This window comes from Dermacentor variabilis, chromosome 6, assembly GCF_050947875.1.
Source record: "Dermacentor variabilis isolate Ectoservices chromosome 6, ASM5094787v1, whole genome shotgun sequence".
Classification (NCBI taxonomy): Eukaryota; Metazoa; Arthropoda; class Arachnida; order Ixodida; family Ixodidae; genus Dermacentor; species Dermacentor variabilis.
The window spans coordinates 1,970,421-1,992,676 of record NC_134573.1 but is presented as its reverse complement, the minus strand read 5'-3'; the positions used below and the strand labels follow the sequence as shown (position 1 = coordinate 1,992,676).

The 22,256-nt window shown below is 46.8% G+C and overlaps 1 protein-coding gene across 2 annotated transcripts in view; it reads right to left on the bottom strand.

Moving 5' to 3' along the window:
• tefu (Serine/threonine-protein kinase tefu) overlaps positions 1 to 22,256 on the bottom strand; it is a 471,138-nt gene that overhangs the window by 16,293 nt on the left and 432,589 nt on the right. For both annotated transcript variants that reach the window (XM_075694675.1, XM_075694676.1), the window contains one exon: positions 18,267 to 18,446. In XM_075694675.1, coding sequence (XP_075550790.1) covers positions 18,277 to 18,446 — 170 coding nt within the window. In that variant the 3' untranslated portion in view covers positions 18,267 to 18,276. The remainder of the gene's footprint in view (positions 1 to 18,266; positions 18,447 to 22,256) is intronic.

Below are 22,256 nucleotides of genomic sequence, written 5' to 3'. Positions count from 1 at the left end.
ATTAGGTATCAAACCACTGCGTCATGTGAGCGCTGTCAATGCGCAGGCACCAAGTTCTTTTTCTATGTTCACTCCCCCCTTTACCTTATATATGCATGCATTAAACACTTGTGCGTTGTTCCCGGCTAACCACTGGGTCGTCAACATCTCCCTTCTTGCATGATGGCAGCTAGGCTGCCGCTGCTATGTTACAGATGTACTTAAAAACATTAACGTTAGTCTGCAGAATGGTGCCGGACCTTTCAGGCTTTGCCACTTAAGAAAGGCGATGATTCAGCCTATGCACTTCATTCATTGAAGATTATTTGTTTTTAATATTCACTGACAGCAACTCTAGTGAACTGTAGTATAATGAGCATAATACATTGACCACTTTGTGGCGACACTTGCACTTGTTTTAGCTGCCACGCAAGTTCCTTGAAGAAGAAAAGCTTTGACTCTTAATATCAATTACAGTATCCCCATAGATTTGCCAGATAGAGCACTTGTGGGGCAAAAAGCCTCAGATTGTGCTGAGTGTGAAGACGAAGTGCATACTTGGTCTAGGGCATCGCACAGCGAGTGCGAGGAGTGACTAAAAAGAAGCAAACCAGGCGTAAACCAGAAACGCTCAAGTTCGCTCAATTCGAAGTAGCAACCTCTATGCAGCTTGGGGAGAGTGCAACGCACATGGTACTGCATCGCGCCGGCTGAACAAAGGGCCCTGTGCTAAGCGCGGATATCCATGCATTAGTAAGCTGCCTGGTGTCGTACAGTGCGGGCGCTGTCCTCTTAGTGCGCGTGGCGACTGTTTCTTGTCACATTTTCTATTAGAGTCATTTCTCTCCTAAGGTTTACTTAACAGAAGCAAATTTCCATTTTTTAGTAACAAGGCTCAGCAACTTCTCTCATCATCTTCGAGTTCTGTTCAACATGTCTGTTTCTCAAACTTAAAATTCTACTCAAGTCTCTAAATTTATCAAGACTGTCTTTCGCGTGCATGCCATCGCCATGCGCCAGCGCTCGCAGTCGATCCATTAAATAAAATAATTAGTTATAGCACTATTAGTACTGCCCTCAGGGCAGTCTTCTTAAAAATAAATGTATCAAGGTAATACTAATAATTAAACAAAGGTATCTCGCTCTCGCGAGCAGCATTCCTTTGAGCAATAACGAGGACGAGTTTCCCACGCTAAGACGCTAAGCGGACGGGGCTCGCCACGCATATAGTTAAGCTTCACATAGCCTTTAGAGACGCTCAGGTTCACTCTCTTCGAGGGTCGGCCATTTTTGCAATAAAGTATGCCTTCCAACAAACAACATGAACCACTTTCCACGTAAGTATGAGGCTCTCGAAAGGAGCTATGCCGCTTCAATGTAGCCTGGGGCCTTGCGGACCAACCCACTGAGCCATCTTCCAGGGGAACATCCTGGGCTCACGAGTTAGAACCTCGAATTTTCTTCCTATTTTTTATGTTTTTTTTCTTTTCCTTCTTTTTTAGTTTATCATTATCACAGGGAATTACATGTCTTCGCCACGACTGTCTGCACGGGGACCCTCTTGCAATTTTCCTTGAAACACTTGTTTCCAATTTTCTTTGAAACACTTGGGAAAGCAACCAACAACAACCACTAGCTGTAAAGCTAACACACAGATTTTCAGCACGTCAGAATGATCGTATATGCATCCATCCCTTTCATCTACATCTGTAGTTATTTTTTCGTGCTTACTTTCGTTTTTATTCCCGAGAATTGTATTGCGACCGCGGAGGTAGCAGAGCCGCCGATTTCTTACAAGCTCAAATTGTTCAAACCATGTCTGACTGATCGAAGAAGGCACCACTGTAGGTTAAATGAGGCATACAACTCCTGTCTCCCTAGTGCTTAGGCTCGCTGCGTTCCCAGAAAAACTACGAGGTCTGTTACCTCCCCCTGCCCCCCCATTCCCTCCTTCTCATTAACTCTAGTATAATCACTGTCCAAAGATGTAGAAAGGACGAATACACCACTGAGAGCCGTCAAGGTCACCTGCTCTTTGCGAATCTCAGTATGGTAGTGAGACGGCGGTGCGATTGAACATTTGGAATAGCCACCCGGGAACGCGAGCTTTCGGATGGCAACAGACAAGCAGATGCGACAAGCAGATTATACGACACTCGGGGCCTCTCGGTAAGCACAGCAAAGCTTGTTCCCTTTTTGTTATTTTTATGCAGAAGTGTTAAGCACTGTTCAAAATCATCAAAAATATATTGTGTACCTAGGCGCGCTCAAGACCACGTGCATGTGTAAGATGCGGGAAATAGGCTAGGGCAACCGAGAATTGACACTATGTCGTGCAACCTATGCTGATCCGCAAAAACCCATAAAGAGCGGACAAATTAACGGATCTGTTACGCATGTAGGGCCCTCTGGGCCATACTTATAGGCGGAAGTAGGAAGTTCAACCCCCCCCTCCTTCATTTTTTCTTTCTTTTTTTTAAACGATGGTGTATCTGCATATGACATCCTCCAGTGCACTACATCTGCAGGTTTGCAGTGGCGTCTGACACCGGCGAAAGATGCCGAGAGCGAATGGGGCTATACTAATCCAGGTAAAACCAAATTAGGAAGGCCAACTAAGTTTGATCAAAGGCACTGCCTCACCAGAGCAGGAATTGACCTCCCTGGTGCAGTATTTGGCCACAACCTCCCCAATGATATTGTTGCAGAAAGAAAGCAGGCCCACGAGTGTAAAATAACGTATATTTACAACTGGCGTATATGGCGTTCAGGCAACTGCCAGACTTCATCTTCGTCTAGTCCAATCCAACTTCTTCGTTCCCTTCACCGTAACATCACCCTCCCGGTGGAGTTGCTCCGTCCTGGTGCAAATTATAGAGCCTCACTGAATGGGGGGACATAGGGGTTAAGCCTGGCAACGTGAACAACTTCACTGGTGACGTTGCGATGCACTGGAGGCTGACCGACTGGGGCGATCTCGTATGTCACGTCGGACAGTTGGCATAAGATCTGGTACGAACCAGAATACCGGAAAAGTAGTTTTTCCGACAAGCCGACGGGACATGAAGGCGTCCAGAGAAGGACAAGGGAATGAGGTGAAAAATGGTAGTCTCGGTGCCGAAGGTCGTAGCGTCACTTTTGAGAAGCTTGCGAGACTGTGAGGCGATGACGGGCGACATCTCGGGCCTGGGTGGCTAAGTCAATAGCATTGCGAGCGTAACCAGTGCTGGGTGATTGTGCTGCGGAAGGTAGCATCATGTCAAAGGGCAAGGTGGGGTCGTGGCCATACAAAAGGTAAAATGGTGAAAATTCGGCAGTGTTGTGACGGGACGAGTTGTATGCGAAAGTGATGTATGGTAAAGCGACGTCCCAGTCACGGTGATCGTCGGAAATGTACATGGCCAGCATTTCAGTTAGCGTGCGGTTGAGTCGCTCGGTGAGGCCGTTTGTTTGAGGGTGGTACGCGGTAGCAATCTGGTGTTCTGTTGCGCAGGAGCGGAGCAGGTCATCGACGACCTTCGATAAAAAGTAGCGGCCACGATTCGTCAGCAACTGGCGAGGGGCGCCGTGATGCAGGATGACGTCGTATAGTAAGAAGTCTGCGACATCTGTAGCGCAGCTGGTTGGTAGCGCTCGCGCGATGGCATATCTCATGGCATAATCGTTTCCTACAGCAATCCATTTGTTGCCTTTGATAGAAATCGGAAAGGGGCCCAGGAGGTCTAGGCCCACACGAAAGAAAGGCTCTGTGGGGATATCGATTGGTTGAAGCAAACCAGCGGGAGGCGTAGCAGGCGTCTTCCGGCGCTGACACAGGTCGCAAGAAGTGACATAACGGCGCACAGAGCGATAAATGCCGGGCCAGAAGAAGCGGCGCCGCAGGCAGTCGTATGTACGAGTGATGCCCAGATGTCCAGCAGTAGGAGCGTTGTGAAGTTGCTGGAGCACGGCTAGTCGAAGGTGCTTGGGAACGACTAGGAGGAGCTCCGGGCCGTCAGGACGAACGCTACGACGGTATAAAGTTCCATCGCGCAAGGTGAACATGTGGAGGGACGGGTCATTGGGCGAGGAGCTTAGGCGTTCCATAAGTGTTCGAATAACAGGATCTTTGCGCTGCTCGTTGCCAATATGGAGGAAGTCGGAGATGGATAGAACACTGTTGTCAGAGTCTGCATCGGTATTGTCCAGTTGATCCACGGGATTGCGGGACAGACAGTCAGCGTCTTTATGCCGGCGCACTGACTTATACATAATAGAAAATATATATTCCTGTAGACGCAATGCCCAACGTGCAAGTTGTCCAGTTGGGTCCTTCAAAGAGGAGAGCCAGCAGAGGGCATGATGATCGGTTATGACACAGAAGCTCCAACCGAAAAGGTATGGCCCGAATTTCGCGACATACAAGCGCGAGACATTCTCTCTCGGTAATGGAGTAATTTCGCTCGAGCATGGAAAGAAGGCGGCTAGCGTAAGCGATGACACAGTCGTGGCCCTGTTGACGCTGAGCGAGCACAGCACTCCCTTCACTGTAACAATATTTACAATTAACTCACGGCCCTCGATCCCCAGCACCAGCAGAGCAGCTATCCAAGGCGGCCGTCAGACTTTCAATGCAGCAGAGGGTGCTAAGAATACCTGGGTCCGGACAGGCCGCCAATGGAAACTGACCCTTGCAACGTTTAACACCCGAACCCCCTCGAGTGAGGATAGCTTAGCAGGACTCTTTGAAGAACTATCAGACATTGTTTGGGATATTATCGGCCTTAGTGAGATTAGAAGAACTGGTGAGGCTTACACACTGCTGAATAACGGCCATGTGCTTTGCTAAAGAGGTCTCCCGGATAAGAAGCAATACAGGGTGATGATGATTAAAATTTATTGGCGCGAGGGACCAATAGGATTCCTAATCCATAAAGACATAGCGGGCAACATTGACGAATTCTACAGCATAAATGAGAAGGTAGCATCATCATCATCATCATCATCAGCAGCAGCAGCAGCAGCAGCCTGGTTACGCCCACTGCAGGGCAAAGGCCTCTCCCATACTTCTCCAACAACCCCGGTCATGTACTAATTGTGGCCATGCCGTCCCTGCAAACTTCTTAATCTCATCCGCCCACCTAACTTTCTGCCGCCCCCTGCTACGCTTCCCTTCCTTTGGGATCCAGTCCGTAACCCTTAATGACCATTGGTTATCTTCCCTCCTCATTACATGTCCTGCCCATGCCCATTTCTTTTTCTTGATTTCAACTAAGATGTCATTAACTCGCGTTTGTTCCCTCACCCAATCTGCTCTTTTCTTATCCCTTAACGTTACACCTATCATTCTTCTTTCCATAGCTCGTTGTGTCGTCCTCAATTTGAGTAGAACCCTTTTAGTAAGCCTCCAGGTTTCTGCCCCGTAGGTGAGTACTGGTAAGACACAGCTATTATATACTTTTCTCTTGAGGGATAATGGCAACCTGCTGTTCATGATTTGGGAATGCCTGCCAAACGCACCCCAGCCCATTCTTATTCTTCTGATTATTTCCGCCTCATGATCCGGATCCGTCGCCACTACCTGCCCTAAGTAGATGTATTCCCTTACGACTTCCAGTGCCTCGCTGCCTATTGTAAATTGCTGTTCTCTCCCGAGACTGTTAAGCATTACTTTAGTTTTCTGCAGATTAATTTTTAGACCCACTTTTCTGCTTTGCCTCTCCAGGTCAGTGAGCATGCATCGCAATTGGTCCCCTGAGTTACTAAGCAAGGCAATATCATCAGCGAATCGCAAGTTACTAAGGTATTCCCCATTAACTTTTATCCCCAATTCTTCCCAATCCAGGTCTCTGAATACCTCCTGTAAACACGCTGTGAATAGCATTGGAGATATCGTATCTCCCTGCCTGACGCCTTTCTTTATTGGGATTTTGTTGCTTGCTTTATGGAGGACTACGGTGGCTGTGGAGCCGCTATAGATATCTTCCAGTATTTTTACATATGGCTCATCTACACCCTGATTCCGTAATGCCTCCATGACTGCTGAGGTTTCGACTGAATCAAACGCTTTCTCGTAATCAATAAAAGCTATATATAAGGGTTGGTTATATTCTGCACATTTCTCTATCACTTGATTGATAGTGTGAATATGGTCTATTGTTGAGTAGCCTTTACGGAATCCTGCCTGGTCCTTTGGTTGACAGAAGTCTAAGGTGTTCCTGATTCTATTTGCAATTACCTTAGTAAATACTTTGTAGGCAACGGACAGTAAGCTGATCGGTCTATAATTTTTCAAGTCTTTGGCGTCCCCTTTCTTATGGATTAGGATTATGTTAGCGTTCTTCCAAGATTCCGGTACGCTCGAGGTCATGAGGCATTGCGTATACAGGGTGGCCAGTTTCTCTAGAACAATCTGTCCACCATCCTTCAACAAATCTGCTGTTACCTGATCCTCCCCAGCTGCCTTCCCCCTTTGCATATCTCCTAAGGCTTTCTTTACTTCTTCCGGCGTTACCTTCGGGATTTCGAATTCCTCTAGACTATTTTCTCTTCCATTATCATCGTGGATGCCGCTGGTACTGTAATAATCTCTATAGAACTCCTCAGCCACTTGAACTATCTCATCCATATTAGTAATGATATTGCCGGCTTTGTCTCTTAACGCATACATCTGATTCTTAGCAATTCCTAGTTTCTTCTTCACTGTTTTTAGGCTTCCTCCGTTCCTGAGAGCATGTTCAATTCTATCCATATTATACTTCCTTATGTCAGCTGTCTTACGCTTGTTGATTAACTTCGAAAGTTCTGCAAGTTCTATTCTAGCTGTAGGGTTAGATGCTTTCATACATTGGCGTTTCTTGATCAGATCTTTCGTCTCCTGCGATAGTTTGCTGGTATCCTGCCTAACGGAGTTACCACCGACTTCCATTGCACTCTCCTTAATGATGCCCACAAGATTGTCATTTATTGCTTCAACACTAAGGTCCTCTTCCTGAGTTAAAGCTGAATACCTGTTCTGTAGCTTGATCTGGAATTCCTCTATTTTCCCTCTAACTGCTAACTCATTGATCGGCTTCTTATGTACCAGTTTCTTCCGTTCCCTCCTCAGGTCTAGGCTAATTCGAGTTCTTACCATCCTGTGGTCACTGCAGCGCACCTTGCCGAGCGCGTCCACATCTTGTATGATGCCAGGGTTAGCGCAGAGTATGAAGTCTATTTCATTTCTAGTCTCGCCGTTCGGGCTCCTCCATGTCCACTTTCGGCTATCCCGCTTGCGGAAGAAGGTATTCATTATCCTCATATTATTCTGTTCCGCAAACTCTACTAATAACTCTCCCCTGCTATTCCTAGTGCCTATGCCATATTCACCCACTGCCTTGTCTCCAGCCTGCTTCTTGCCTACCTTGGCATTAAAGTCGCCCATTAGTATAGTGTATTTAGTTTTCACTCTGCCCATCGCCGACTCCACGTCTTCATAGAAGCTTTCGACTTCCTGGTCATCATGACTGGATGTAGGGGTGTAGACCTGTACAATCTTCATTTTGTGCCTCTTATTAAGTTTCACAACAAGACCTGCCACCCTCTCGTTAATGCTATAGAATTCCTGTATGTTACCAGCTATATTCTTAGCATAGGTAGCAGAAGGTAGCATAGTCGTAATCAAACTCAATAAGAGGTATAGATTAAAGGTAGTACAAACCTACGCTCCAACGTCCAGTCATGACGATGAGGAAGTAGATCAGTTTTATGAAGATGTTGAATTAGCAATGAGAAAAGTGCAGACACGGTATACAGTAGTAATGGGGGACTTCAATGCAAAAGTGGGGAAAAAGCAGGCAGCTAGGTGAACAGGCAATTGGCAACTACGGTGTCGATTCTAGAAACGCTAGAGGTGAGATGCTGGTAGAAGTCGCAGAAAGCAATAAGCTGAGAACAATGAACACTTTTCTCAGGAAACGTAGCAAAAGAAAATGGACCTGGGAAAACCTTGGTGAAACAATAAATGAAATTGATTTCATACTTCCTACCGATCCCAGCACAGTGCAGGATGTAAAAGTAATAGGTAGGGTAAAGTGTAGTGATCATAGGTTAGTGAGGGCCAGGATTCACCTGAATTTGAACAGAAAAAGGGTAAAATTGATGAAGAAGAAACCGGTCAACTTAAAGGCAGTAAGGGTAAAAGCAGACAAATTTAGGCTTGTACTTGCAAAGAAATATGCAGCCTTAGAACAGAGAGATGATAATGATGACATAGAGGTAATGAATGAAACCGTAACGAGGCTGGCTTCAGAGGCAGCAATTGAAGTGGGACGTAAGGCACTAAGGCAACCAGTAGGCAAGCTCTCCCAAGTAACAAAAGATGACAAAGAAACGACAAAGAATGAAAGTGTCCAACTCAAGAGATAAGATAGAATTCGCAGAATTGTCAAAACTGATTAACAGAGCGAAAATAAGTGATATTAGAAATTAAAACGTGAGAAAGACTGAAGAAGCTGTTAAAAATGGATGCAGCCTGAAATTAGAAGGAAACGTGGTAAAGGACAAACCAAGATATATACTGAAGTAACTCGAGAAGCAGTTGGCAAAGAACGAACACCTTATTAAAGGTTAGTGTAGCTTTTATAGTCCTTATCTTGTGATGTCAGCCGCAGCCACTGCCGATTTACAAGAGGCATGGCCGGTGAATCTAACCAAACAAACAACACGTGTCAGCGGCGCATGCTGATTCACAACAATTCTTCCCCCTTAAGGAGTGAAGCGGTCCGGGGGCCGGGGCTTCCGCTTCGACCTACACAGTGTCACTTCAGCTCGGTCAGTCACTTGCGGCTCGCTGGTAGCGACCTCGGCTTCGGCCCGCCCGTCTGACGGCGTTCGAATGTCGGTGCCTACTTGAGCCTGACTGTGACTGCTGCCGTGTCCTTGAGAATGCGAGTCTGCCGCTGCGTTCTGGCTACCTTTAGTCGTTGGTACTTGCATGGGGGTCTCGGGTTCCACCACTTCTCTTCCCACGCTGGTCCTCCTGGTTTTTAGCTGGTCGAGGTGGCGGCGATGTTGCTCCCCATCTGTTGTCTTTACCGTTGCCATTCGCGAGCCTTCGGTGGACTCTACCGCGCCTGGTTTCCATTTGTCACCCACTCCGTAGTTCTTGAACCAGACGTCTTTGCTCAGCGGTGGGCCACTGTTGCACGCACCTGCAGAAGGGAATGGTCGTGACACGACGTTGTGCAATAAAGAACGTGGCTGATATCCGAGAAGCATAGAAGCTGGGGTTTGCCTATTTGGCAAGGGAGTGCGCCGATAATGCAAAAGAATGTGGTCCAGCCGAGCTTGCAAACTGCCGCGTGTGTTTTTGTTTAACCCCTGTTTGACAGTCCGTACTGCTCTTTCCGCCAGGCCATTAGACTGCGGTTTGTAGGGAGCTGTCTGCAAATGAGCGATGCCATTGCGCTTCATAAATGCCCTGAACTCTTCACTAGTAAACTGCGGCCCGTTGTCCGTTACCAGGGTCCTCGGCAAACCGAACCGGCTGAACATAGTCTGCAGTGCTTCAATTGTCTTTGCCGAACTGGCGGTCTTCATGGCGGTAACCTCGATCCATTTCGTATGGGAAGCAACCACGATCAACAACATGTTACCTTCCACAGGACCCGCAAAATCGACATGGACCCTAGACCATGGCTCCTCTGTGTCCGGCCAAGGCACGGGTTGCCAGGCAGGAGGCATGCTGCCCCATTCTATGCATGTTGGACATGCGTTGACCAGCTTCTCAATGTCCCGATCGAGCCCTGGGTACCAGAAAACAGAACGTGCCAGGTTTTTCATAACCGTTATCCCTTGATGTGCATCATGCAGCATACGCAGCTATGACTGCCTCGCACTTGTTGGAATAACCGCTCGATGGCCCCAGTACACAATTCCGTGGCTGTACGTCAGTTCGTCTTTCCTGTGCATGTACACGCGTAACGGCTCCTGAGCCAGTTGCAAGCACCGTGGCCAGCCATTCTGAATGTAATCGCGGACTTGCGCGAGGTCGCTGTCGTCAACAGTCATTTTAGCCAAGTCACTCGCCGAAAGAGGACAGGTATTGAGGTGATCAATCAGAAGAACATACTCACGAGCGTCATCTTCTGCAGCCTTGGTGTTGTTATGCTCCTGCCGCACCGGTAAACGGCTGAGGGTGTCTGCAGGAATCAACGTCTTTCCTGGCTTGAACTGAATTTTGTAGTTGTAGGCGCTTAGCAAGATGGACCAACGCTGAATCCGGGCAGCGGCCATGGCGGGAATGGGCTTGTCCGGGCAGAAAAGGCTCAGAAGAGGTTTGTGATCTGTAACAAGCGTGAAATGATTCCCGAGCAGATATTCCCGGAACTTTGTAACCCCGAAGACAACTGCCAATGCCTCTCTTTCAATTTGCGCGTAATTACGCTCAGCAGCTGAAAGCGTTCGAGACCGGAACCCAATTGGTCGATTCTGCCCATTTACTCTGTGATATAGCACTGCGCCGACGCCACACGACGACGGATCGGTTCCCAAGATAAGCGGCTTACTTGGATCGTAGTGCGCCAAGAACTTAGCTTCCTCTAGCAGCCGCTTTGTTGCTCGGAACGCGTTATCTTGTCTCGCTCCCCACTGCCAGCGTGTGTTCTTTCTTAGCAGTTCATGCAGTGGCTCTAGAACAGTAGCCAAGTTTCCCAGAAATGAGTGGTAGTAGGTCACGAAGCCCAAAAACGCCCGTAGTTCCGCAACACCGGTTGGCTTCGGCATTTTCACTGCATGTTGTCCATCTTAGGTAACAATCCGTTCGTATTTATACAATGTCCCAGAAATTCAACTTCTGCTTGTCGAAACTTGCATTTCTGCGGATTCAGCTTGACACCGTGTTGCCGGAAACGTCTGAAAACTTCATGCAGCGTCTCACAGTTGCCGCGTTTCTCCGCGACTACCACGTCGTCCAAATATACTTGAATGCCCGGAATGCCTTGCAGGATGCCGTCCATACGTCTCTGAAAAATCGCAGGAGCAGAGGCTACACCAAAAGGAAGCCTATTAAAGCAAAACAGGCCTTTCGGAGTGTTTACGACCAATACCTTCTTCGTTTCCTCGTCAAGCGGCAGCTCACTGTAAGCATCCTTCAAGTCGATGGTGCTGAATACTTCACCACCGTTTAGGTTTGCAAAGATATCCCTTATTTTTGGCAATGGGTACTGCTCCGTGACACATGCAGCATTTGCGGTCACCTTAAAATCGCCACACAACCGAATGGAACCATTCTTTTTGATAACGGGAACCAAAGGCGTGGCCCACTCTGCACTGTCGACAGGCGAGAGAATGCCATGCTTAACAAGTCTGTCTATTTCATTTGACACTTGCTCCCGCATTGCATACCGCACAGAATGTGCTTTGCAGAACCGCGGCATCGCATTTTCCCGCAACCGCAAATGGACTGCGGGGCCATCAATTAGCCCTAGACCTGGCGTAAAAAAATCGCCGAACTCCTCTAAGAGTGCGCTAACCAAAGTACTGTCAGGGACATTTTGCTCACCGGAGGTTTCCTCGCCGAGAATGCTGAAGACGGGCCTTCCGCTACGCTCAAATGCGCTGATGACATCTCGCCCGCACAAGTTCGGGCCATCGCATTGCAGTACAGTTAGAGTTGCATCTAGGGTCTCTCCTGCGTACGAGACCGGAAGTTTCAGCTGACCCCTCACGGGCAGCTTGCCAAGAAAGCAGGAAACCTGCAACGACGTCTCGCGGAGCGCAGGCCAGGCATGCCGATGCTTGCAGTATGTTGTCCACGTAATGATGGAGACAGGCGATCCGGTGTCCACTTGCATTGTCAGCGGAATTCCGCTCCAGCAGAGGGTGCGAACCACAGGCTTGACCAAGTTTACCGACGCAGTGTACAAACTCAGTAGAAAAAGTTCGTTGCCGTCGCTCTCTGAAGAATGCTCCTCACAAAGGGCCACCCCTTGTTTCCATACACACATCTTAGCTAGGTGCCCTTTACGTCGGCAGCGAAAACACTCCGCCCGGCGAAACTTGCACTTTGCTGCCTTGTGCTTAGTGCTACCACAGTACGGGCAAACGACGTCTTCGCTTGGTCGAGAAGTGCTCGGATGAGTCTTGTGGTAATACGGTTGACCTTGCACCTTGCTCCTCACAGCATGGACGTCGCCATAATCCTGTGTCCTCTCCATGTGATCAACGTTGAGAGCTACCATCTCTGCTGCTAACGCTATATCTTCGGCTTCTTTCAGCGTCAGCGGAGGTCTGGCCAAAAGCTTCCGACGAACGCCGGCATCACGTAGACCACAAAACAAGTCTGTCTCGTAGCATCCTGTCTCGTGCCTCGCCAAAGTTGCAACTGCAGGCCTTCTTCCGAATTTCTACAATGAAGTCCTTCGTTGACTCGTCGGGATGCTGGCATCTGGTGAAGAACTTGTAAGACTCCGCTATTTCGTTGCCCTGTGGCGCAAAGTGTTCTGCCAGCAGTTCAAGCAGCTTCTCATAGGTAAGGTCTTGAATCTTCGCCGGCGCGCACCGTTATTATGCCGACTGTTGCCGTGCTTAAGGCTGCCGTTAGCAGGGCTCGTCGTTTCTTCGAGTCAATGATATCGTAAGCTTCAAAGTAGGACTGCAGACGCACCTGGTAGGTGTCCCAACTGTCTTCCGTTTCGTTGAAACCCGGTGGTCCGGCGTGGGCCGCCATGGAGCAGGCACGGCCCGGTGGTGGGCAGCCTCGTCGCCACTGAAGTAACTCGAGAAGCAGTTGGCAAAGAACGAACACTTCATTAAAGGTTAGTGTAGCTTTTATAGTCCTTATCTTGTGATGTCAGCCGCAGCCACTGCCGATTCACAAGAGGCATGGCCGGTGAATCTAACCAAACAAACACGTGTCAGCGGCGCATGCTGATTCACAACATATACACTGGAAGATAAGCAGCGTAATATCATCAGCAATCTCAAAGGTATAATAAAAGCAGTGGAAGAATTCTATACTCACCTTTACAGTACCCAGAGGACTCAAGAGCACTCTATTCGAAACAATAATGAATAGTAACAGAAACTCCTCCTATAACTAGAGATGAGGTCAGAAAGGCCTTCCAAGGCATGAAACGCGGAAAAGCTGCAGGAGCGGATGGAATTATAGCCGATTTAATCAAAGATGGAGAAGACATAAAGCTAGGAAAACTGGCGGCTCTCTATACGAAGTGTCTATCGACTGCAAGGGTCCCAGAAAACTTGAAGAATGCACACATTATATTAATACACAAAGAGGGCGACGTTAAAATTATAGGCCCATTAGCTTACTCCCAGTATTATATAAAATATTTATGAAAATAATCTCCAATAGAATAAGGACAACACTGGACTTTAGTCAACCAAGGGAGCAGGCTGGCTTCAGGAAAGGTTACTCTACAATCCACATCCAGGTCATTAACCAGGTTATTGAGAAATCCGCAGATTACAATAAGCCTCTCTATATGGCTTTCATAGATTACGAAAAAGCATTTGATTCAGTAGAGATACCAGCAGTCATAGAGGCATTGCGTAATCAAGGAGTACAGACCACTTATGTAAATACCATGGAAAAATTTCTAGAGAGATTCCACAGCTACCTTAATTCTGTACAAGAAAAGTAGGAAGATACCTATAAAGAAAGGGGTCAGACAAGGAGACACAATCTCTCCAATGCTATTCACTGCGTGCTTAGAAGAAGTATTCAAGCTATTAAACTGGGAAGGCTTAGGAGTAAAGATCGATGGCGAATACCTCAACAACCTTCAGTTTGCCGATGACTTTGTTCTATTCAGCAAAAATGCAGACGAGTTACAACAAATGAATGAGCACCTTAACAGGGAGAGTGCAAATAAGAGTGGGGCTGAAGATTAATATGCAGAAAACAAAGATGATGATAAATAACCTGGCAAGGGAACAAGGGTTCGAGATCACAAGTCAGCCCCTAAAGTCTGTGGAGGAGTACATTTAACTAGGTCAACAAATCTCAGGGAACCTTGACCATGAGAAGGAAATTCACAGAAGAATAACAATGTGTTGGATCGTACACGGCAGACATCGTGAGCTCCTGACTGGAAGCGTACCATTATCATTGAAAAGGAAAGTGTACAATCAGTGCATTTTACCGGTGCTGACATACGGCGCAGAGACTTGGAGGCTGACAAAGAAGCTTGAGAACAAGTTAAAGGGACACTAAAGCAAAACAATAAATCAGTTTAGACTGATGAAGCATTGTTTGAGAACCCTGCAGGCAGACATTTAAAAAAAATAGTTTGAATATTAGATGACAAAATGAAGGTCCAAGTATCAGTATGTGAACTTCGCGCCGAAACCCCAGCGCCGGTACATCAGCGTGACGTCAGGGATTTCAAAGTATGTTTTCGCATTTGGGCTGCATTGGCTGAATAAAGTTTTTCTAAACTTGTTATGTTTAATATTTGATTCCTTTAGAACACAATGTAGTCAATCTGCACCGCTATATATAATTAGTAGGCCCTAGAAGATGCCATCAAAATCCAAGATGTCACAGCCCCCAGGTGCGGGAACATAAGTAGGCGTCACCACCTACCACCACTTACTAAATGTCTTATTGGTGTAAGAGTTGTTTTTGGTGTTGTAGAACGGTAATTTAATGACGCAGAAGAAATCATTTTTCACTTTAGTGTCCCTTTAAGGACCGCGCAAAGAGCAATGGAATGAAGAATGCTAGGCATAACTTTAAGAGACAGAAAGAGAGCGGTTTGGATCAGAGAGCAAACGGGTATACACAATATTCTAATAGACATTAAGAGAAAAGAATGGTGCTCGGAAGGTCATGTAATGCGCAGACTAGATAACCGTTGGACCATTAGGGTGACAGAATGGGTACCAAGAGAAGGCAAGCACAGTAGAGGACGGCAGAAGACTTGATGGGGCGACGAAATTAGGAAATTTGCGGGTGCTAGTTGGAATCGGTTGGCGCAGGAAAGGGGTAATTGGAGATCGCAGGGAGAGGCCTCCGTCCTGCAGTGGACATAAAATAGGCTGATGATGATGATGAAACCAGGCATTCTGGTGAACGGCCAGCTATCTGTTTCTCTCCTTTACAATGGTGCAGTCACTAAATACGGAGCCATCGGGTCTTAATCTCCCTCTGTCCTTGACCCTTCAAAGCACACAAGTCCTTTCAGACTTGCAGCCCCTAGACTACCATTGTCCGCGGAATACTTCCCGAGCACAACGTCGAAGCCTACATGGCAACTCCGCTGTCTCAACGCTGACCTTAGCTGGGACTTCCCTACGTCGATCTCCATGCTGCCAACGCATTCCGTCTACAATGCTTTGGACATGGATTCTCGCTGTCCTTGGTGCCTCCTGTGGCCAGGGAATGGCGTCCATGCTTCTGATGCCACGAGTCACTGTCCCGGGACAACATCCACCTTTGAGCCATGGAGGGAATGTCGTTCAGGCTCCCCTGGCCATGCTTCCCACTAGAGTGAGTACTATGGCCGCCACTGCCCCTGGCTCAATGGATGCCACTCACATTCCCTTGGCCATGAGGCTGACTGGCGTGAGTACTGTGACCACTAACGCTCCTTCATTGTATGTGGATTCCACCCCTGGCTCAACGGATGCCGTTCACGCCACCTTGGCGATGGGGCTGACTGGCGTGAGTACTGTGACCACTGCCGCTCCCCTCATTCTACGTTGATTCCACCCCTGGCTCAACGGATGCCGTTCACGCTGCCTTGGCCATGGGGCTGACTGGTGCGAGTACTGTGACCACTGCCACTCCCTAATTCTACGTGGATTCCAACCCTGGCTCAACGTATGCCGTTCACGCCACCTTGGCCATGGGGCTGACTGACGTGAGTACTGTGACCACTGCCGCTCCCCTCATTCTACGTTGATTCCACCCCTGGCTCAACGGATGCCGTTCACGCTGCCTTGGCCATGGGGCTGACTGGTGCGAGTACTGTGACCACTGCCACTCCCTCATTCTACGTGGATTCCAACCCTAGCTTAACAGATGCCATTCATGCTCCCTTTGCCATGGGGCTGACTGGCATGAGTACTGTGACCACTGCCACTCCCCATTCTACATGGATTCCAAACCTGGCTAAACGTATGCCGTTCACGCTGCGTTGGCCATGGGGCTGACTGGCGTGAGTGCTGCGACCATTGCTGCTCCCTCATTCTACGTGGATTCCAACCCTGGCTGAACAGATGCCGTTCATGCTCCCTTGGCCAAGGGGCTGACTGGCATGAGTACTGCGACCACTGCCGCTCCCCATTCTATGTGGATTCCAACCCTGGCTCAACGTATGCCGTTCACGCCACCTTGGCCATGGGCTGACTGACGTGAGTACTGTGACCACTGCCGCTCCCCTCATTCTACGTTGATTCCACCCCTGGCTCAACGGATGCCGTTCACGCTGCCTTGGCCATGGGGCTGACTGGTGCGAGTACTGTGACCACTGCCACTCCCTAATTCTACGTGGATTCCAACCCTGGCTGAACAGATGCCGTTCATGCTCCCTTGGCCAAGGGGCTGACTGGCATGAGTACTGCGACCACTGCCGCTCCCCATTCTATGTGGATTCCAACCCTGGCTCAACGTATGCCGTTCACGCCACCTTGGCCATGGGGCTGACTGACGTGAGTACTGTGACCACTGCCGCTCCCCTCATTCTACGTTGATTCCACCCCTGGCTCAACGGATGCCGTTCACGCTGCCTTGGCCATGGGGCTGACTGGTGCGAGTACTGTGACCACTGCCACTCCCTCATTCTACGTGGATTCCAACCCTAGCTTAACAGATGCCATTCATGCTCCCTTTGCCATGGGGCTGACTGGCATGAGTACTGTGACCACTGCCACTCCCCATTCTACATGGATTCCAACCCTGGCTAAACGTATGCCGTTCACGCTGCGTTGGCCATGGGGCTGACTGGCGTGAGTGCTGCGACCATTGCTGCTCCCTCATTCTACGTGATTGCCCGCCTGGCTCAACGGATGCCACTCACACTCCCTTGGCCATAGGGCTGACTGGCGTGAGTACTGTGACCACTGCCGCTCCCCTCATTTTACGTTGATTCCACCCCTGGCTCAACGGATGCCGTTCACGCTGCCTTGGCCATGGGGCTGACAGGCGTGAGTACTGTGACCACTGCAGCTCCCTTATTCTACGTGGATTCCATCCTGGTTTAACAGATGCCATTCACGCTCCCTTGGCCAAGGATCCAATTGGCGTGAGTACTGTGGCTGCTGCCTTCGCATTATTTTTGCTACTCGCATGTTTATTCGCCTTTTGAGCCACAATTTTGTAATGTGGGAAAAATAATTCAAAATAATGTAGTGGGCTGGAAATTTCTCAGCATGATGGTTTCAAATGCGATGCAGAATTAAATGTCAGAATTTCTGCCATTATGCCAATAATTAATTATTTCAGGCAAATAATTTTTACTAATTAACTAAGTATTGACAACAAAAAAGTCACAGGCCTGCACGGCACACGCACCAGTCACAGCATAAGCTGGAGGAGCATCTCCATAGGAACTTAATTTATTTTCGGTGGCACCACACGTTAAAGGGTGTTAGAGGCGAAGTCTCTTTGTGTCGTTTTCCCGAGAACAATCTGAACTGTCTGCCCGGTGTCAACAGCAAGCTGCGGCTTGTCCTGCTCTCTGCACAGTGGTCTGCTGAGCCTGATGTAGCCTGGTTGCAGCTGCACGCGTAGCTCTACGATTCACATCTGCAGAGCCCCGATGGCATGCTCTAGACAAGGCTGCTCCCCTCTGTACATTTCTTTTCACTCGCACCCGTTGACCTAGTTGTACACTAGTGGGGCATGATTCGAACTTTAGTTGCTTGCTTTTTATGTTTTGCACAAGTCCTATTTTTCTTACCACAAACACTGGGTGCTGGGGAAGAGCCACTGTAGTGGCATCACAAGCAGCCACCTTACGTGGCTGCCAACAAAGATGGCAATCGGCTGGGCACGAACAGAAAAACATTCCTGCTGGCTGGGCAAGCATGAAGGCGCCTCTGACCAGCTCATAATAAAATGTAGACGTGTACCGGCTGCCTACATTTGGTGTCATGTCACCAGAAACTTTAGCCTGCAAGGTACAGTTATAAGGTACATGTGAATTTGTTGTAGCGCTCACGAGACCCAAATAATGTTTCTTCCAGCCGCCCAGTATCTGCTGGCCAAAGCTGGTGTGAGTGAGTGGAGAGTGAGACTTCCAAAGGGGCACCCCAATGGAAGCTGTACAAAAACCGGAAACCCTGGCCAAGCAAGCAGACACTTGCCCTCTCTCAGACATAGGGCTGCCAGCCAGGGAACAGGCGGCTCAGGTTGTGTGGGTCCCTGGCCTGCTGGATGAGCAGGTTCACCTGTCCTGCCACGCTCAAGGGTGCGCCCTCCTCCAGGCCTCGCAGCTTCTGCTCCAGCCGCAAGAGCATGCGCCGCGCGAGCCGGTTGTCGCCTGCAACGAAAAGCATGCTTGCATAGCCCTGCGACTGCATCATGCATAAACCAAATAAAGCAGAAATTTTGCTTAAGATGAAGCTTTAGCTCCGGCCCAACTGCGACGCGGCCTATCCAAATACATGTAAAACGCAAAAACATTTTTCTGAGATAACTCCTGGACCGATCTTAATGAAATTTGCTTCATTTGAGAGAGATAGTTAAGTTCTAGTGACTGTTGAAAGTGGAATTTCAATTTCGGGCCTGAATTTTGTTAAAACGATTTTCAAATATTTGACAGTTTGAAAAAAATAGAAGCATGAAGTATACAAATTCATAGCTCTGCATCAAGAACAGATATCGCAGTTCTGTAAACGGCATCTATAAGATAGCTCAAAGTGGACAAATTCACCCAAGATGTCAGTTTACATCTTGCGTGAATTTGTTACGTTGGTTACAAGGGTTCTGCAAAAGCTGTAGTTCCATATTACTAAACATTTTTATATTCGTGTGTAGTATATCAATTTTGTCCGCTTTAGATGTACTATTAGATGAAATTGACAGAATTGTATTATCATTTTTTGTTGTTGAGTTACAAAGTTGTAAACTTGATAGTTTCGTTTTTTGAAAATTTTTTATTGTTGCCAATTTTTAATAAAAAATTAACAACCCAACTAAAAAATTCGAAACCAACAGTCACCAGATTTTAAGTTTTTCTTTTAAATGCAACAAACCTCATCAAATTTGGTGTAGTAGTTGCCGAGAAAAACGAATTCTCCTTTTACATGTATTTAGATAGGAGCACCCGAGCTAAAGCTTCCTCTTAAGAATGGCTGAATCATTAGAAACAGTTTTTTATTATTATTACTATTATTATACCTACAGTCTACTTGAGGCATTGTTGTAGGTAGACATTTAAACTGGAAAAAGTACAAAGCAGAGTCACAATTTAAAAAGAAGGAACAAATTAGCAATGCATGGGTAGGCATGAAAATATAGATAAAATGCATAGTGTGAGCAGCATACAAACAATCAATGCGCATAGTTACAAGTTGAGGTGACCTGTACGAAAGTGCTGCCAGAGCACAGTCACAAACATTTCACAAGGCCCAGAAACAACAGTATGAGGCAGGGCGTTCCACTCTGTAATTGTCTGTAAAGAGGGGGGTAGTGTGGCTGAAGGTATCAATCACCACCTCCTCACTGGCAATCTGTTTTAAGAATAAACACCTAGAAAAGGTGCATCAAAGTTTCAGAGTGTCCCATGACACAGAGTGCCTTAAAGCTGTAACGCTGATATAGTAACAATAAGAATTATTTACAAACATTTTGTACTGCCTCTAATTTATTAATAAGGACTTTAGTGCTCGGGTCCCAGACCAAAGAAGCATATTCTGTGATCGAATGCACAAAAATATAGAATCTGTTTAACGTCAAGAGGAGCTTTCTTAAAATTTATTTACATAAAGCTTAGGACATGTCCTCTTTTTAATTAAGGTGATGTACTCCACATGTTTGTTCCATTTCAGGTCTGATGAGAAAAACAAACAAACAGGTATTTTGCATGACCTACTTTTTCGATTAGAATATTTTCTAGGTGGTAGTTGCAAACTATGTTAACTCGCTTTCTGCTAAGTGAATGCGATCACATTTTGTGGTAGTGATCGGGTTCATGTCCTATTTCCAAGACCAATCAAGAATTCCATAAAGGTCAACCTACAAAAAAGAAGCATCATAATTTTTTATGTCGATCCCTATGAATGATGCAACATCTGCGTATAACCTAACATGAGATATTATGTTTGCACTTACATAATTGATATATATGAGCAACAATAACAGTCCCAAAACAGACCCTTGTAGGACTCCCAAAGCGACCGCTGCAAAGTTTGATTCCGAGCCCTCTGTGACAACCTTTTGTGGCCGGGAATAACGTCAAGGAATAACTTGATATGCACCCAGCCAAGCATAAAATCAGGAATGCCAAGGCAGCATCTTAGGGAGTGACAGTGAGTGCTGAATAGTATCAAATACCTTTTTAAAATCTAATCTATTTGTTTTCCAGAACCAAAAGAAGAAAAATGTAATGGGAAAATTCAAGCAGCTGTGCGACACTGGAAAACACCCCCACTCGGGAGAGCCCTGCTGAGAAAGGTTGAAAAAATTTTCTCCTGGTGGTGGAAAATGGTTGAGTATAAATGCATGTTCTGGTGCTTTGCAGCATACACTAGCCCTGACAGAGAGGTCTGTAATAGTGTTCAAATTCATGAGGACCTACCTTATGAACCAGAATTATATGTGCAGTTCCACGGAAGCTCTATGGAACTAAGGGATGATCTAAACAAAACAACATAGCAATAAATGAGGCACAATTTAAGTTTTCAAGACAAAACACGCAATGAGGTGGGGTGCCGAGTTTGGCTCCAGCTTACACAAAAGTTTATATTGCAGGGATTAGCTCCATATATTTTTGAGCTGGTGAAACATCAGTGACAGAAGGCAGAAAAGACTGACTTAAAATAACAAATGAAATCATCAGCTTTTGTCGTCGGTAATATTTCCTTGAGGGTTTAATATTGGCAGGATTATACTTTTTTTGCTAGTTTAACAAACTTCCATATTTGTTTAGGATTTTGTTTAAGCTTATTTCTGAGTTACGAAAAAACGTGCCTTTAGTTTCTTTTACCTTAAGCCTGACTTCTTTTAAGTGTACAGAATGTTCCCTCCTTCCTGTCGCTGATATTGACACATGTGCTTGTTTATCTTTCTCTGGTGACAGATTTTCAACGGCTAACAAATGTTAAATGTTATCGCTCAGCGCAAGACATGTGTGCATGATTTAGAACTTACGCAAATGTTATCATTGATTCTATCTGTTGTGTATGTCCTCGCAGAATTTTGCATAGTCAGATTGCATGCACAGCACAGACTGTGTAGTCGTTTCTGTAAACCACGCGGGTGCCAGCAATTGAACTGGATCCTTTGATGAGTAATGTATAAAAGCCAGCGCGCTTGATCAGATTTCACCGATCGCCAACTGTGTTCACTGCTACTGTTGTTGTTCGAATGTCACTTGATTTTGTGGCCACAGGTTCACCCAATAAGAAGCGCTTCATAATTAGCAGTTTTGTTACTGTGTTCTTCACTGTCACTACTATGTGACAATATACTGTAACTGAGAAAAGGGCGATTTTTCTTATTTAGTCATGTTTTAATTTGCCCAGTTCACTCAGTTTTCTTTTCTTAAGTGATCTTGAATTTCTTTTAGAGAAAATTTAGACCAAGTAGTTTGGTTTTAAAACAATCCCATAGCTGATTAATGTTGCATGTTAGGCATAATTCATCAAATACTTGAAAGCACTCTTCTAGTGTGCATATGAGTAGATCATAGTTACCCCTTTGGTACATGTACACTTTCCGAGGCTGTCCCACAATGGGTAGCCTACAAGAGACAGTTGCTAACACCACCTCATGGTATCAGGCAAGGGATCATACTAAATTAGCTGAGTTTGAAAAAAACAGGTCAAGCACTGAAGTGCAATCTGCATATCATCTTGTTGGGAAATCTACTTATTGGTACAGCCCATTAGTAGCCACCATATTAGTGAACTCGAGGAAAACTGGCAAATTACATGATAAAACTGCAGACAAATCTTCTCAGGTGACTTGCGGCATATTAATATCACCACCAAGGCAAAAGTTTGTATTTATTTTCTTCATTCCCTGTGGCAATGTGGCAAATGTATTAAAGAAATATTGCTAGGGCTATCGTCTGAATACAAAAGCCGGGGACAGTCACTGGCACAGTGGGGCGTGGAGCCGGCACTGT